Raw genomic sequence first — 15,910 nt, forward strand, 5'->3', positions numbered from 1 at the left:
TATGTATATATGTATGGTATGTAAGTGTGTGTATGTATGTATGTATGTATGTATGTATGTATGTATGTATGTATGTATGTATGTCCTGACTGTGTGTCTGCCTGTCTGCCCTCTGAGGCCAGAGGGGGCACCAGATCCTCTGGAACTGAAGTTACAGGCTGCTGTGATCTGCTCAAATAGTTGCAGGGAACAGAACTCAGCTCCTCTGAACTCTTATCCACTGAGCCCACTCCCTTTCTAAGGAGCTTCCTCACCGGCTCTAATTAACTCCTCTCTGCCTGGACTATACCCCATACGAATTCTTGGGGGAACAAATTCAGGGTTCAGAGCTCACTGCTGGGGTTGAAACAGAGGAAACCTCCCCATAACCATTTCAATCTCACCTACCCAGGTGCTGTCTTCCTGGGGTCTTGTGGGGGAAGTGGCTTGGGGACAACGGGAGGGCTCTGCCATCTCAAGCTTCAGTGTGTGACTCTCCCACACACTAAGGCACCTGCTGTTTCCACCCACACTGGGATCACGATTGTTTTGCAGTGGGTGCTCTGGGGACCTCTGCCTGGAGCTGGGTAATGTTCCCTGTGACTCATCCCTTCCCAGCATGGGCCAGCAGCTACAAGGAAATGTTTCCTTACCATAGCCTCTGTCAGCCTAGGAGACACTCAGGAGCATGTGCAAGTTATCTTTTCAAGTCCTAGATGTTAAGTGACAAACTCCCTGACTTTCACATGTAACAAATCTACTGTGGCTTCTGCTCTTGTTACTGTATCAATAATTATGAAGTATTGTTTACTCCTTGAGCACTTGATATGTATTAGGCTTTGTGTTAATAGCTCACTCAGTGCTTAGAGCAGCCCTGCTGTCTAGATTATAGGCTGCCATTATAGGTGGAAACTTGAGATTCATAGGTGTTGAGTAATTTGCCCAAGGTCACATGGCTCCTCTCCTAGATTTACCAGCATTTCTTCTGTCAAGACAAAGACATTCCGGTTTCAGATCTTTGACCATGAACTAACTTTTACAAGGCCAGAACTGAAATCCACCTTACAAGGTAACCATTTAGAAGCCTGTCCACATTGCTGCCTGGCATTGCGCACAACCGATATTGTGAGGACTGCTTTTTAAATTAGCTTTTGAAGCATTAAACTGCCCTTTCCTTTCTGTGTCAACTCCTTGCTTCTCACCACGGGCCATGCTGTCTTCCTGGTCATCTATAGTATTTACCAGATCTCAACACTGATGCCTCATGACCACTTCTAAAAGGGCAGTGCCATCCCCTGGGTCTGTGGTTTGTGACTAGTAAGGACACCCGAAAGATTCTAGGACTGAAGACAATTTTTGACAATTCGGAGCAGTGTCAGAGTCTTAGAAATAAGAGCATGGGTGGCTGGGCACTGACTTTGAGGAGGGCCCTGGGCTCTTTTGTACATGCATTAGAGCCCATTTGTTCACAGTTGAATCTGTGCCTGCAGATCTGAAGCAATATGGAAAGAGAGAAATTATGGGGACATGGGAAAGGCAAGGAGCCCCTCACTCTGGGAGTCTGGTGAGCCTCTTACAGCTGAGAAACAAGAATTCCAGCACAGTTACCATGTGCTGTAAGGCTGCTGACACAGAGATGATAATGCCTTTTGTATTGGATGTTCAAGTATCGATGACCCAGGCCGGTGGCCTGAGTGTATATGATGATGCACACGGCCTTATTCCTTTCTCAGGCATTTCCTGGAAATGCCAAGACTATTGACTTTGTTTATATTAGAGAAGTCCTACCTCCCTGAATACTGGGCAGTTCATCAACTGTGATCTCTGGTCTAGGGCCCTAAGGAATCATTCTGTGAGCCTATTTATGTTTCTTAGCAATTCTTCAAAGATAGTAGCTTTAAACCCCACAAAACCCACAATATATGACGATTGTAAAAATAACTGTTAGACAAAGACGATCTGACGCTCTCCCTTGAAGAACCCATCTCATACTTGGATGTGACTTACGGTCACAGCTCTTCTCTGAGAAGCCATACCCGTGCTTTTAGTCTGTCTTGCATCTGTATAAAATAGCAATCTCAGGTGGAGAGGGAAAGGTCTTGGGTGCAGGCTCCAGGGGTTCCACTGAGATAGATTGTCTTTGGGGGTAAGCAGTTTATTAGAAGACTTATTAAAGCCATGAGCAGTCAGACTGGGCAGACAGCATGGATTTTAGTCTGAGGATTTTGGTCTCGGCACTACAATCGGCATGGTGAAGGCTCTAAGAAAAGTCAGACCTGGGAAGCAAAGTGGGACATGCTTCTTCTGAAGATCTCAGAGGAGCCTACGAGCAGGCTGTTTCTGGTGTAAAGTTTTAATCTACTTATTGTGGCTGTGTACACACGTGCATGCCATGGCATTTATGAAGGTCAGGACTCGTGGGGATTTGTTCTCTCTTTCCACTATGTGGACCCTGGAGATCAAACTCAGTGCCTTCACCCACTGAGCAATCTTGCTGGCTCTCAAGTAGTAGCTAAGAGCCCATAGTGCCTTTGCAGAGAACCCAAATTCAATTCCCAGCACCCATACTAGGTGGTTCATAACGGCCTATAACTCCAGTTCTAGGGAATCTAAAGCCGTCTGTCCGGCTTCCACAGCTCATACGCATATACCTGCACAGACACACATATATACACATGAGTAAAAGTAAAACAATCCTTTTGAGCTGCTTATATTCGTTTTATAATTAAGGTTAAAGCTCAGGCATCAACTTAATTGGCAGCTCACATTTAACCCACTCTGCTGAGGAAAACTCACAGTCAGAGTAGCAGTGTCGGAGGAAGTTCATTTGGCAGAGAGCTTACCTTGCATGCAAGAAGCCTTGGATTAAACCCCAGCACAGGATAAACCACGAACAGTGGTACATGCTAGGCACCATGAGAATGTGTCTCACACAAGAAACCTAGGATCCCAATAACTTGCTTTTCTTTCCTTCTCACAAGGGCTCCTTACTGTGGGATTTGAGCAACATGCTGAATTGAAAGTTTGAAGATTTTATTGTATGTGCCTGGTTGTTCTGCATGCATGTATGTAATGTCTATAGCATGTGCTTGCAGTGTCTGGTTGTTCTGCCTGTGTGTATGTAATGTCTATAGCATGTGTTTGCAGTGTCTGGTTGTTCTGCGTGCGTGTATGTAATGTCTATAGCATGTCCTTGCAGTACTGACAGAGACCAGAAGAAGGCTTCAGATTTTCTAGAACTGAGCTACAGACGCTTGTGAGTCACCCTGTGGGTGCTGGAAGCTGAACTAGAACCCCGTAGAAGAGCCAGTGTTGTTAACTGCTGAGCCATCCCTTCTGCCCTGAAGTGAACGTTTATGAACTATTTGCGAGAGTTTTTTTTTTTTTTTTTTTTTTTTGAGACGGGGTTTCAGTGCTCTACCACATTCGGCTAAGATTGCATTTTTCAGGGACTCCTTGCTGAGCCAACTATATTTGCAAAAACAAACAAAACTCATTTTACACAGGTACAAACATGCATGTGTGTGTACATGGATACACATATGTACATGTGTGTGGAGTTGAATGGATACTTTTCAGGAGCAGTGTATCTCCTTCCACCATAGGATCCAGGGATCAAAATCAGGCCATCAGGTTTATACAGCACACACTTCTAGACACTGAGACATTTTCTTTCTTTCTCTCTTTCTTTTTTTTTTTTTTTTTTGGAGCTGAGGACCGAACGCAGGGCCTTGCGCTTGCTAGGCAAGGGCTCTACCACTGAGCTAAATCCCCAACCCCGCCCTGGAACATTTTAATTCCTTAAGATTAACATACGGTTTTGTAAGATAATTTAGGATTCAGAACACTGGTGGGATTCGGTTGCCTTGGCCCTCATGCGGGGCTTTGTCTCCATGTCTTTGGCCTTTTCTGGCTCCCACTTTCCTCCTCAGCAGCGGCTCTGTCACCGGGCTCTGTCCTTTGAGCGGTGTATCTGCTCATCAAGATGAAGGGTGGCAGCAGCAGATGCCACTTCCCTCTGCATGATTCATCCAGCTTTGGCTTTCCGATGTAAACAAGTCCCACAGAGACTGCCTAGCTTCAAAAGCTCCTGACCCAGAGGCAGCCATTCTCCTTGTTCATTTGAATTCATAGCTTGGCATCCACACACCCTCTTTGTGATTTTGATTTTTAAGGAACATAGACTGTGGGTGGCAGGGTTGCTAGGCATGAAGGAGGCTCAGACTTATTCACGTTTTATGATTCATTCGAATAACATTAATAGGATATAAGTTGCTTTAGAATTCCAGTGCAGGCGGTGGTGTTATACAGGGGAAGAAAGGAACAAATAGAAAGAGGACTCACGATGCTCACAGGATGACAAGGGGTCATCCCCTCCAGCATTTTCCAGAAGAACAGCATGGGAGCAGAAGAGCTGCCCACTGTAAAAAGGGGAAAGAAGGATGCCTGTCTGGAGTTCAGTGAGAGAGACCCCAACCTAACAAATTTCTGCAGAAAGCTGTCTGTGGGCACCATACATGCACACATACATACATACATACATACATACATACATACATGTTAGTAAACCTTATGTTTGTACAACAAAATCACATTCCTACACTGTATTATGACAGCCTATTAACATTCCTTGCCTAGAAACTACAGGACTGTATAGAAATAGAAGGATTTAAAGTTTTACTTCTGAAAGAGTTAAATATGCTGAGTTCTGCTAGCTTCCTCTAACCCCTACCTCTTATCTTGGGAAGGTTAATGTGTGGTGGATTAAATGAGAATGGCACCCGCAGGCACATATATTTAAATGCTCAGTCCCCAGTTGGCTGAACTGTTTGGGAAGGATTAAGAGGTGTGGCCTTGTTGGAGAAGGTATGGCCTTATGGAAGGAAGTGTATCATGGCCGGGGGTTGGGGGTGGGGTGGGGAGTGACTTTGAGGTTTCAAAAGTCCATGTCATGTCAGGCCCAATATCTTTTTCTGTGCCTGCTTCCTGCAGATGAGGATGTAAAGCTCTCATCTATTGCTTCAGCACCATATCTGTCTTCCCTGCCTGATGATTATGGAATAACTCTAATAATGTTATTAGCAAGCTCCCAATTCAATGCTTTAAGAGTTGCCTTGGTCATGGTGGTGTCTTTTCACAATAATTTAATAGTAACTAAAGCAAAATGCTTGCAAGAAATGGCCGTAAGAAATGATTACTACCTCTATCTGGTCAACCCACAGATCCTGTTTGCTAAGAAGGGATGTTTGAACTGTTTCCTGCAATATTTGTTCTTGCAGTCATGTCTAGATGGTGATGGAAATTTCCATCTTCAGATAGTCCCATAGAGTTTCAACACTTATCCAACCTATAAAAGCTGTAAGCAGGTCTTGGCTGGAACTGGGCTTTTACAAAGCATTAGTTCGGATCCAAGCCTCTGCAAATCAAGCTAAGTCATGCTCTAGGTGCCTGCTTGGTTCCTCAGTGGTCAATGTTCCTGGAACAGTTGACACTTTTGCATTCATTTTGGCTCTTGATAAATTGGGAAATGTGGTTTTAAATAATATGCTGTGGGACGGTGTCTGCTGAGTCGCCGTTCACTAGGATTCTCTGCCTGACCCTACACAATAGTTTCCCACACATCCATCTGAAATCAGGCTTGGTCAATGAAATACAAACTGAAGTAACAGGCTTCCTGGGCACAGTGCTTCATCATGTTCTTACCGGCATCATAGTCAGTTACATTAAGGTAACTGGTCTGTCAGACTGGGTTCTGGAGTAAGGGTCAGATCTGCTTATATGTGTGTATACTCTTCATGTGACACATCCCACAGACCCGAGAGCTAACGATTTTGCTGTTTTACACCTCTGAACTTTGGTGCTTGCTTATGTGACAGCCTGTCTAGCAGGAATGAATATATTTTAGAGGACACTTTAACCCCTTCTTTGCCTGACTGTTGAAATAATGAACCCCAGAAATTTACCTAGGAACCTCCTGCTGAGAAATGGCTGACATCTGGGGGATCATCCAGAAGAGGAATTTGTCTCCTGAAGAAATTAACAAGACTGACCTTGTACACAGCTCAGAACATAGGCAGTGACAGGACTTCTCAGTTATGAATACTTCTTGCTTTTATTTAAACCCTACCCCCTTGTCAGGGCCATAGAGCTAGACTTGAGAGTGGGGTAGCCACATTGACTGAATCTCCTTTCTGCTTTTCACTATTAATTCGACTCCTTTAACTGGCTTATTGAGGATGAGTGACTAAACATGGCTTGTTAGAGTGCAGGCTATGATCCCTAAGTCTAGTAACACTTGTTATGTTGCAAAACATAACCCATTCTGGCTGATACTGAAAACTAGGTGAGAAATTCATATCTGAAAAGAGACACAGAAAAACTGCTGTAGGAACCAAGCATGCATACATGTGAAGAAATCATGTGTTCTAGAATAGTAAATCTTGACACCTAGAAGAAGCTTAGGGAAGAGAGCACCTGCGTCAGGTACTCTTTGGTTGCTGTGATCAAACACCATGACCAAAAGTAACTTAGAGACCAGAGCACTTATTTTGGTCTATGGTTCCAGAGGAAGGAGTCCATCATGGTGGGACACTTGATCGCAGGAAGAGTAGCTGAGCAGGAAGCTGAGAAAGTGAGTCGGAAGAAGGGAGAGACTATAAACTCAAAGCCCATTGTTAGAAACAAAGAATAAACAATCTCCATACCGCACAGAGAAACATTCCCAGGGAAAGTGTCTGAGCAAGGTGACTCACCTTGAAAACGGGTATCCAAACAGAGCAGCACCCTGGGCAGCGTGGCTCACCCTTTATCCCCGACAGTGCAGGAAGCTGCAGGTCCTTGTGCTCACAGAGAAGCACAAAGGGAACCAGGAATGTTAAAAACATGGGGTTGCGTCTTCAAAGGGAAGATATACAACCTGATTTCTGGGCCAGCGTCTGGAGCGGGTCTGGTTAGCAGCCTGGTGGCCATTGTGTCATGTGTGTGGCACTGGATTACACTGGATCTTCCCCAGACCTTATCTTGAGCCTTTTTTCTCATTTTACGGAACCCATCTTTGTGGACAATGTCACTTGAACTTTACAAAGACTTTCAATGTAGCCATGTCTTAAGCTTTGTTGTGCACATGGGATTGCATTACTTATCATCAGGAAATGTTTTTCCAAATTATGCTGTGCTTAAATATGCCTGAAACAACCTAATTGAGGTCAGCCTCTTGAAATTTGGACCAACACTGGCTACTGAGTAGACGGAGTAGTGTTTAACAGAACTGCCTTCTGGCCTTCCACGGATAGTTACTGTGCTGAGTGTGGTGGTCACAGGGACACTCACAACATAGGTGGAGAATGCCCCTCATCTCATTGGCAGGAGCTTGACTTTACAATCTGTTTTGATTGGCTAGTAGATACACGGCAGGTGGTGGAAGTCAGGGGGTGGGATTCGGGGTCAGTAAACTTGAGTCCTTGCCAGACTAACTACCTTTGATTAAACAATGATATTTCTCATACCAACTTCCCTAAAAGTTCTATAACCTCCCCCAAACAGTGCCACCACGGGGATCAAGTGTTTAAACATATGAGCCTATGGAGACATTTCTCATTCAAACCACCACAGTCATAAAGCACACCTCTGTAATAAGAGACGCCTCCGGCTGTGTCTATGAGAACATTTCCAGAGACAGTTAGCTCATAAGGGCTCTGGCCCAGTGGATAGTAGAATCTGGTGAGAGATGGACATTGTGAATTGTCTGTTGTCTGGTAATAGAACCTACTAGTTCATGACTCTGTAACTCCAGACCCAGGGATCCCATTCTGCCCTCATCAGGCTCCAAGCACACCCGAATACACAGACAGGACATGCAGACAAAACACCCATGTAACTAATCCATGCATGTAACTAATAATAAAACGAAGTGCACACGGAACGGGGACCCTGTGTGTCTGGGCATATTGGCAGTAATTGACAGGACATTCCATGGGAAAGAAACCTCAGGCAGGAGGTGTCAGGAAGTGTCTTCTGGGAATCTCCTTGCTCCTTCCCAACAACCGGCCTCTGCATCTTCCTGCCTTCCCAGTCTAGGGGACAGCAACAAGGGACACCTCATTCCGCCACTGTGGGCTCCCATCCCCCCTTGTCTGGTTTTTAATATCAACACCACTTACAAGGCATTTGCTTGCTAATATCTGGGCTTTTATTTGGTTAGCTGTTTAAAGTAGGAAGTATTTGCAGTTCTCTCTAGAGTTTTGCTTTAAAAGTTTTTTTTTTTTTTGTCACAGTCTCAAGCTCAATGCATGCAAATACAATACAAAGAACTTTTTGTTGTGAATTATTCATGTTGGGAGGGGTTGTTGGTTTAAGTTTTTTGTTGTTTTGATTTTTCTGAGACAACATTTCCCATATTCTAGGCTGACTTTGAACTCACTATGAAGCTGAGGATGACTTGAGTTTCTGGTATTCTTGCCTCTACCTCTGAATGCTGGGATTACAGGGGTGTACCACCTGACTAGGGTAGCGGAGGACGGAATGTAGGGCTTTTGCATGCTAGGCAAGCATTCTACCAACGATGGGACATCCCTAGCCCTCTGAATTGTTTGAGGGTAAATTCTAGCAGCCTGATGCCCATCCCTCCTGATTATCCTACAAACTGAGACATTCTCTTACAATCAACCTGTCACATTGGAAAGTCGGCAGCCATGCCTTACGACTGTCTAGCCCGTGGCCCTTGTTCATAGTGTTCCAATTGTCCCAGTAATGTACTTTATGTCCCAGAGATCCAGTTCTAAATCTCCCATTGCTCAGGGTTGGCTTGTCTCCTGCAGTTGTCAGTCTTTTCTTGGTCTGCATGGACTTGTTACTTATGAAAATACAAGTTAGAAAATCCTCCCCATGTGTTTCTCTGACATCTGGACTAGAAAGACTGGCATCTGCCATGCTCCATATCTAACCACCTAGAAGCCTCTTAAGTGAACAAATGAGTGGTGTGATGAAATATGCTTTTAAATAAATGCACGAACATTATCTAGCATCAGGCTAGTAACTGGTGGTGTCGAAGCAGTGTGCTTTGCTATGTTCAGGTTGATATAAAATGCCATAAGTAGGTGAATTAACCAGTCATACTGGAGGCCGAGAGTCCACCATCTTCGGCAGCTCTCTTGTCCAAAGAGACTACAGCCAACGCTGTTCTTCATGAATGACACTCATCATAGAAGGAAATGCTAAATTTCCAGTGGAAGGTAGAAATGATAGGATCTTGTTTTCAGCCTCCATGAGTTTATGTACAGGAACCCCAGGCTAGGAACTCCTGATCCAAGCTGAAAAGAAACAATAGCTCAGCCATCTTTGTCCATGTTAAGAGCATGAGCTGCTTTTCCAAGGGACTCGGGTCCAGTTTTCAGTACCCATGTGGCAGCTTATGGCCATCTGTAACTCCATGTCCTAGTTAGGGTTCTTATTGCTTTGAAGAGATTCCATGACTTATGAAGGAAAACACTTAACTGGGGCTGGCTCATAGGTTCCGAGATTCAGTCCATCATCACCATGGTGGGAAACATCATAGGCCACAGGCAGACATGGAGTGAGGTAGCTGAGAGTTCTATATCTGGATTGGCTGGTAGCAGCAAAGAGAGGCTGGGCCTGGCTTGGGCACTTGAAACCCCAAAGCCCACCCCTAGTGACACATTTCTTCCAACAAGACCACACCTCCTAATAGTACACTCCCTATGAGCCTATGGGGACATTTTCATTCACACCACCACACTCCAGTCCCGGGGATCTGACACCCTTCTCTGGTCGCATTAGGCACTGCATACTACATACATAGTGCACAGACATACATTCAGGCAAAACATCCATACACATAAATAAAATAAAAAGATTTCTTGATCCATGCAAGCTAGATATTTGTGGTGGTTTGAATAGGAGTGGCCCCTATAGACTCACGTCTTCGAAGCTTGGCCAATAGGGAATGGCACTATTAGTATGTGTGGCCTTGTTGGAGGAAGTGAGTCATTATGGGGGCAGGCTTTTAGGTTTGATATGCACAAGCTATACCCAGTGTGACTTAACAGTCTCCTTCTGCTGCCTGTGGATCAAGATATAGAACGCTCAGCTCCTTCTCTAGCACCATGTCTGCCTACATGCAGCCTTGTTTTCTGCCATGATGATAATGGCCTAAACCTCTGAAGCTGTGAGCTACCCCCAATTAAATGTTTTCCTTTATAAAAGTTCCCATGGTCGTGGTGTTTCTTCACAGCAGTGAAACTCTAACTAAGACAGTCTTCTCCATAAGAGCAAGCATGTGGCATAACCCAATGGGAAATGCTTCTGAAATCAGTTGATTCTGCTTACAGTCAGTATCTTGGGAGTAGTAAGTGTATTGAGATGAAGAGAGGCATTTGTACTGTTGGTTTGATTTCTGGTCTTAGAAATTTACCTGCATGTGCGCATGGTATCATAGGGAATACATGCTACATGTGCATGTGGAGGTAAGAGGACAGCTTGCAGGAGTCATTTCTCTCCTTCCACCTCGTCTTTGGTTATGGAATTCACCTCAGGACATTGGGTTTGTGTAGCAAACACCTTTACCCACTGAGCCACCTCACCAGCCCACTTTCTGACACTTTTGACTGACCATGTTGAGTATTGGAATGTGTTTTGTCTTGCAGATAGCAATTCTCTAACTACTGAGCAAAAAGGCTCCTGGGACTCTGAGAACTTCTGGCTTGATCCTTCTTCAAAAGGCCAGGTGGAGACCAACGAAGAGGAGGATGGACTTCGGAAATCCCTGGATAGATTCTATGAAGCATTTGCCCAACCACTGCCAGGCTCTGGGGATCCGCTCTCTGCACCTGTGTGTCAGTGCCTGTCTCAGACCATCTCTGAGCTCGAGGGCCAGGAGAGCCAAAAGTATGCTCTCCGCAGTTTCCAGATGGCCCGGGTCATCTTCAGCCGGGATGGCTGCTCTACCTTACAGCGGCATTCCAGGGAAACCCGCTTCTACCCACTAGAGCAAGAAGGCAGCTCTGTGGATGATGAAGAGCCCACCCCAGGACTGTCAAGAGAGGTCGTTCGTTTTCTCTTGGAACAGACCATAATGAAAGACTCATAGCTGGTGCTGATGTTGTGAAAGTGCTGTCACCTGCTCCCCAGAGTCCATGGATGTGTGTAGCACATCTTTCTGTTTCCACCATTAGCCGTAAGCTTTGCAGGGAGAAGCTTTGATGGAGCCAGTAAGCACCTTGGTGTGCTACCTCCTACTCACCTTGGCCAAGGCTGCTACTGATTCAACTAGGGTCAAGTCCTAGCCGAGCTTCTTGCCTTAGTCAGTGCTCCTGAGTGCTGTCCTGGTGACCTGGCCAGAGCTGGGACTTTGGCAGGAAATCACTTCCCTGATTGAGTTCATCCCTTCCCCCACTCACCTACTGGTATCTCTAGGGCCTTTTCTTTTCTTCGTTTTTTTTTTTTAAATTTATTTTTCTTGAATATTTTATGTATTCACATTTCAAATGTTATCTCTTTTCCCTTCTCCCATACCTCATCCCCCTCCTCCTGCTTCTATGAGACTGCTCCCATCCACCCACTCCAACCTCAACACCCTGGCATTCCCCTACATTGGGGAAATAGCCTTCACAGGACCAACGGCTTTCCCTCCTATTGATGCTGGATAATGCCATCCTCTGCTACATATGTGGCTAGAGTCATGGGTCCGTTCATGTGTACTTGTTGGTTGTTGGTTTAGTTCTAGGGCCTTTTTTAAATAAACTTCTTGTATCTGCATCCTTGACTGTCTTCCTGGGAGAACAAACCTCAGAGAACAGGATTCTGGGGGATGAGTGTTTTGAGGATAGACATTTCTGTGCTGAATCAAGAGTAACAATTTTACCCAGTTGTAGGTGAGTACCAGTTGATTGGCCTAAAGCAATGTAAAGATTTAAATACACTTCCAACAGTGTGTCACATCTTAATCATACCTTTGGCTCCTCTTCAAAGCTAGAATTCCATCTACAAAGCTAAAATTCACACACAAAGGGTTCTTCATCTCTACTAGATTGCAGCATGGAAGGGAAGGAGACGGTGCTGAGCTCCCCAGGATGCACGAGCACAATCCTAATGTAAGGGTGGCCATGTGACCTTTCTTATTTGTGCTTAGTGGGAATAAGGAATCCCTTGTTCAGGCGTCTTTTCCTTGTCCTTGTTACTTTTGCCCTCTGTCCACTGCAGCACCTCTGAAGGGTTGCCCCTCCTCCCCACCCTGCTCTGAAGGGTTACCCCTCATCCCTCCCCTGCTCTTGTCCCCAGTACCCTGAGCCCCAGTGCCAATGCTTGCCTGGAGCAGGGCTTTGCTGTCACCTGTGCCTGCCCTCCAGGCAGGTGCTTAGCCTGACAGGGAGCTCTTTAAATAGCTAGTTCAGGCTTGCACTGGCAGATGCTCCACTCTGCGGGTTATAGCCTGTACCTCAGTTTGAGAATTACGTCAATTGGCACCAGGAGCTCGAAACAGTAATTGGAAGGCTCCTAGAGTTCTTCAAGTAAATTACATCAGGAGAAAGGCTTATTCCCCTCATTTGGAGGAATAGCAAAAGCTGGCAATGCTGTGCAGTTAAGTTTTGAGAAACTCAGGGTGAAGTTTAATTGGCATAAGGCTCCAAAGCTTTTCAGAAAGTGGATTATGCAAATGGGGCAGCCAGCAAGTGCACACTAAGAGCTGGTGCACTGGGGAGTCTCCTGGGGACCATTCTTGAATGGAAAGAAGCCTAAAGAGAAAGAAGCAGGGGTGTGTGCAGGCTTCCAGCTCAGGGAAGGTCACAGGTAAGAGATCCCTCATAGAAAGGTCAAAGCACCTGTGGAACGGGTCCCACGTGGCAGGAAATCAAATGTGAATAGGACCTTGAGAGATGCTCACCAATGGGACTCCAGTTTTTCCTCTCTCTCCTGTTCAACCATGCATGCAATAATCACAAGGCAAACCCAAACCTGCAGGTTAAATGCGGAGGCTCCAGGTTTTATTATTTTAACCCTTGAGGAGTCCCTGGAAATTATTCCGCCACAGAAGTACAGTTCGTTTCCATGGCTATCAAAAGAGTGAGTCTCTGCTTATTTTCAAACAAACAGACAAGAAGACTATTCAAGTCTTCATGTTGGGAAGTTGTGGGTCTGATTTTGAAGAGAGATTTTCGTATCACAGAACGTCTAAGCTTCCCAGTATCGATGCTGAAGGAGCTCACCAAGAGGAAAGCCAACGGTTTCGGATGTGGGAGAGTAAAACACAGGCTTGCCTCGGGGCTGCACAGAACATGGCATGTGTTTACTTAAATCGGAGTAAGTGTTTGTGACAGGGCAGTACAAGATATTTGATTCTCTGTGATTCTGCTTCTTAATTTGATCTCTGTGGGGATAGGGTGGCATTTTCCATTTATCTCTGTGAACCTTTAATAAAGACTAAGCGATAAGGATAGTGCAGCCCAGGCCTCTGGCAGGATCGCCTGTTTCAGCACGGAGGGTATCGTCACGGCAACATCTTATCATCTCATGAACATTGGGAGGGGACTTACAATATCCTCAGTGACATTTTCCAGATCTGCAGAGCCTTTGTGAGGGCCACATTGTTCCAGAAACATCAAATCCTGAAGATGAGCACTTTGAGCAGAATCCGAGGTTCCTGTCCTGCACTCAGGTCTGTTTCTCCAGATGACCCAAGCTCAGGAGTGGATCCAGACCTCGCCTTTGCTCAGCCTGCACTCAGTTACACCCAAGCTTGTATGATTTCTTTTAGGGTACATGGGACTGACCAGCAGTTTCAAAACAGTACAGAAACATTTATTCTTTTCAAGCTTGTAAAAGTTTTTTGAATGTTTTTTTTTTTCCCGGAGCTGGGGACCGAACCCAGGGCCACTGAGCTAAATCCCCAACCCAATGAATGTGTTTTTTTTAATAATTACACGCTACATGAATGTTATATTGGATCATAGTTGCACGCAAAGTTACATATATCCTATATGTGAATGTCTTAATACTTCTCACAGTCTGAGCCCACATGTGAAATCTTGAGCTGTAAGAGTCACCAACAGCCTGGTGGTTCCTTCTAAGTAGAGGGTTCCGTCCAGCGAGCTGAGGATAGTAGTTGGCACTGACCAGTTTTCTCAAAGTGCTGATAGCACACAAACTGGATAAACACATGGACAGTATTTCTTTCACTGCTAATCTATTCGATTCAGTATGCTAGGGAAACCAAATGCTACACCTAATCCATGCTTTTACATAGCTGTGTTGGGTTAGCTTAATATAAGTACTTAAATGTAGAAGTTAATAATAGAGTAGGTGACACCATATGCATTAAAAGTTAGACATATGGGATGAGGCCTCCCCTCCCCCAACTGTTGAAGTTCAAGATACAATAGAATAGACGATAGCAGACTATAGTAGGAGAGTGGTTGTGGGCAATCATAGGGTGGACAAGAAAGTACAGAATAGTCCATGTTTCAAGCTACCTTTGCCTCTCTTTGCTACAGTGAAAGTTATTTTAAAAAGAAAAGCATACACGAATGGCCAGACAATATATAAGAGTAGCCTTATTAAATAGGAGAACGTTTTCTGTCTAGTAATTGAAGCAGTTCCAATGTAAAAATAGATGCATCAAAGGAAAAAGTTGAGCTCATAAATATGTATAAACAGCTATGCAAATGAATCTGTGATAAAGGTAGCATTTCAAATTAGGCATGGCTGGGGATGTAGCTTGGTGTAGGCCACTTACCGGGCATGCACACAGTCCTGGTTTGATCAACACAGGAAGAAAAAAAAAAAAGACATAAGGCAAAGACAGAACTGTCAGCAATGGTTTCAGAATGATGGACTCCCTGCTTTGGGAGAGGGAGAGTCAAAGTAGAAGGCTGAGTTCCCCATCTCACTTCTTATATCAAAATATATTCTAGATGGGTTTTACGGTGAAAATTTAAATCATAAAAATGTGAGAGAGATATGCAATCTGTATATAGTATATATAGAAAGAGTATACACACACATATGGGGAGAGAAGGATGTCTTAGAATGGAGAAATCTTTCTAAGAATTGCTCTAAAAAAGTAAAACCCTAAACATTGAAAAAAGTTTTCATGAACTTGTCTAAAAACATACATCTTTATTCTGGTCTGGCAAGAATGACTCGACAGGTTCTTGCTATCGAGTGTGATGATCTGCCTGGGTTTGATGCCTATGGCTTCATAGCAGGAGGAGAGAACTGACTCCAGCAAGTTGTTCTCTGACCTATGAAATTGTACTGGTGTATATACATGGTCTCTCTCTCTCTCTCTCTCTCTCTCTCTCTCTCTCTCTCTCTCTCTCTCCCTCTCTCTCTCACACACACACAAAATTAAAAAAAAAAAACCATAAAACCGCAGGTGGTGTCAACTTTTGCCAAACTATGCTGATCTTGTCTGCTGGACCTGTGATCTGAGGACCTGAAAGAATGGGGCAGACTATCATCGTCTAATACTACAGACCACCTTACTTCAGTTTCAGTGTACTTTTATACACAAATGTAACAAAGAAAGCAGCGATCCAAGGAAGGTTGTTTGAGTGCAGAAACACGTGTAAATAAATGTTATTTGGCACCTACTAAATATTGACAGAGTAGCCGTTTCCCAGAACCTTCTCAAGACAGACCAGTTTAAAACACAATTGCTTGGCACATGTTATAGATTATATCTGGGAAAACATGAAAGCAAGACAGAGGCCATAATCAGAGCACACTGAGGACAGCACTTGGTATGCCCTTTCACCAGGTTGGGTTCTGTAGCTATGTTCTGACATCCAACAAGAATAAATGTCCTATAAACTGAATGTAAATGTTTGTCACAGGAGGCATGAAATCACGTCTAAGAACAGGGAGCAAAATGCACCTGAGATAAAAGGCCCTCTGCCTTTTTTCTTGGAGCTTCACT

The 15,910-nt window shown here is 44.6% G+C and overlaps 1 protein-coding gene across 5 annotated transcripts in view; it reads left to right on the forward strand.

Moving 5' to 3' along the window:
• Positions 1-11,751, forward strand: part of Shld1 (shieldin complex subunit 1) — a 72,466-nt gene extending 60,715 nt beyond the window's left edge. For all 5 annotated transcript variants that reach the window (XM_087654412.1, NM_001399552.1, XM_087654413.1 and 2 more), the window contains 1 exon segment: positions 10,641-11,751. In XM_087654412.1, the coding sequence (XP_087510538.1) occupies positions 10,641-11,083 (443 nt within the window). In that variant the 3' untranslated portion in view covers positions 11,084-11,751.
• Positions 11,752-15,910: the final 4,159 nt, after the last annotated feature.

This window comes from Rattus norvegicus, chromosome 3 (assembly GCF_021556685.1).
Source record: "Rattus norvegicus strain SHRSP/BbbUtx chromosome 3, alternate assembly SHRSP_T2T, whole genome shotgun sequence".
NCBI classification, from domain to species: domain Eukaryota; kingdom Metazoa; phylum Chordata; class Mammalia; order Rodentia; family Muridae; genus Rattus; species Rattus norvegicus.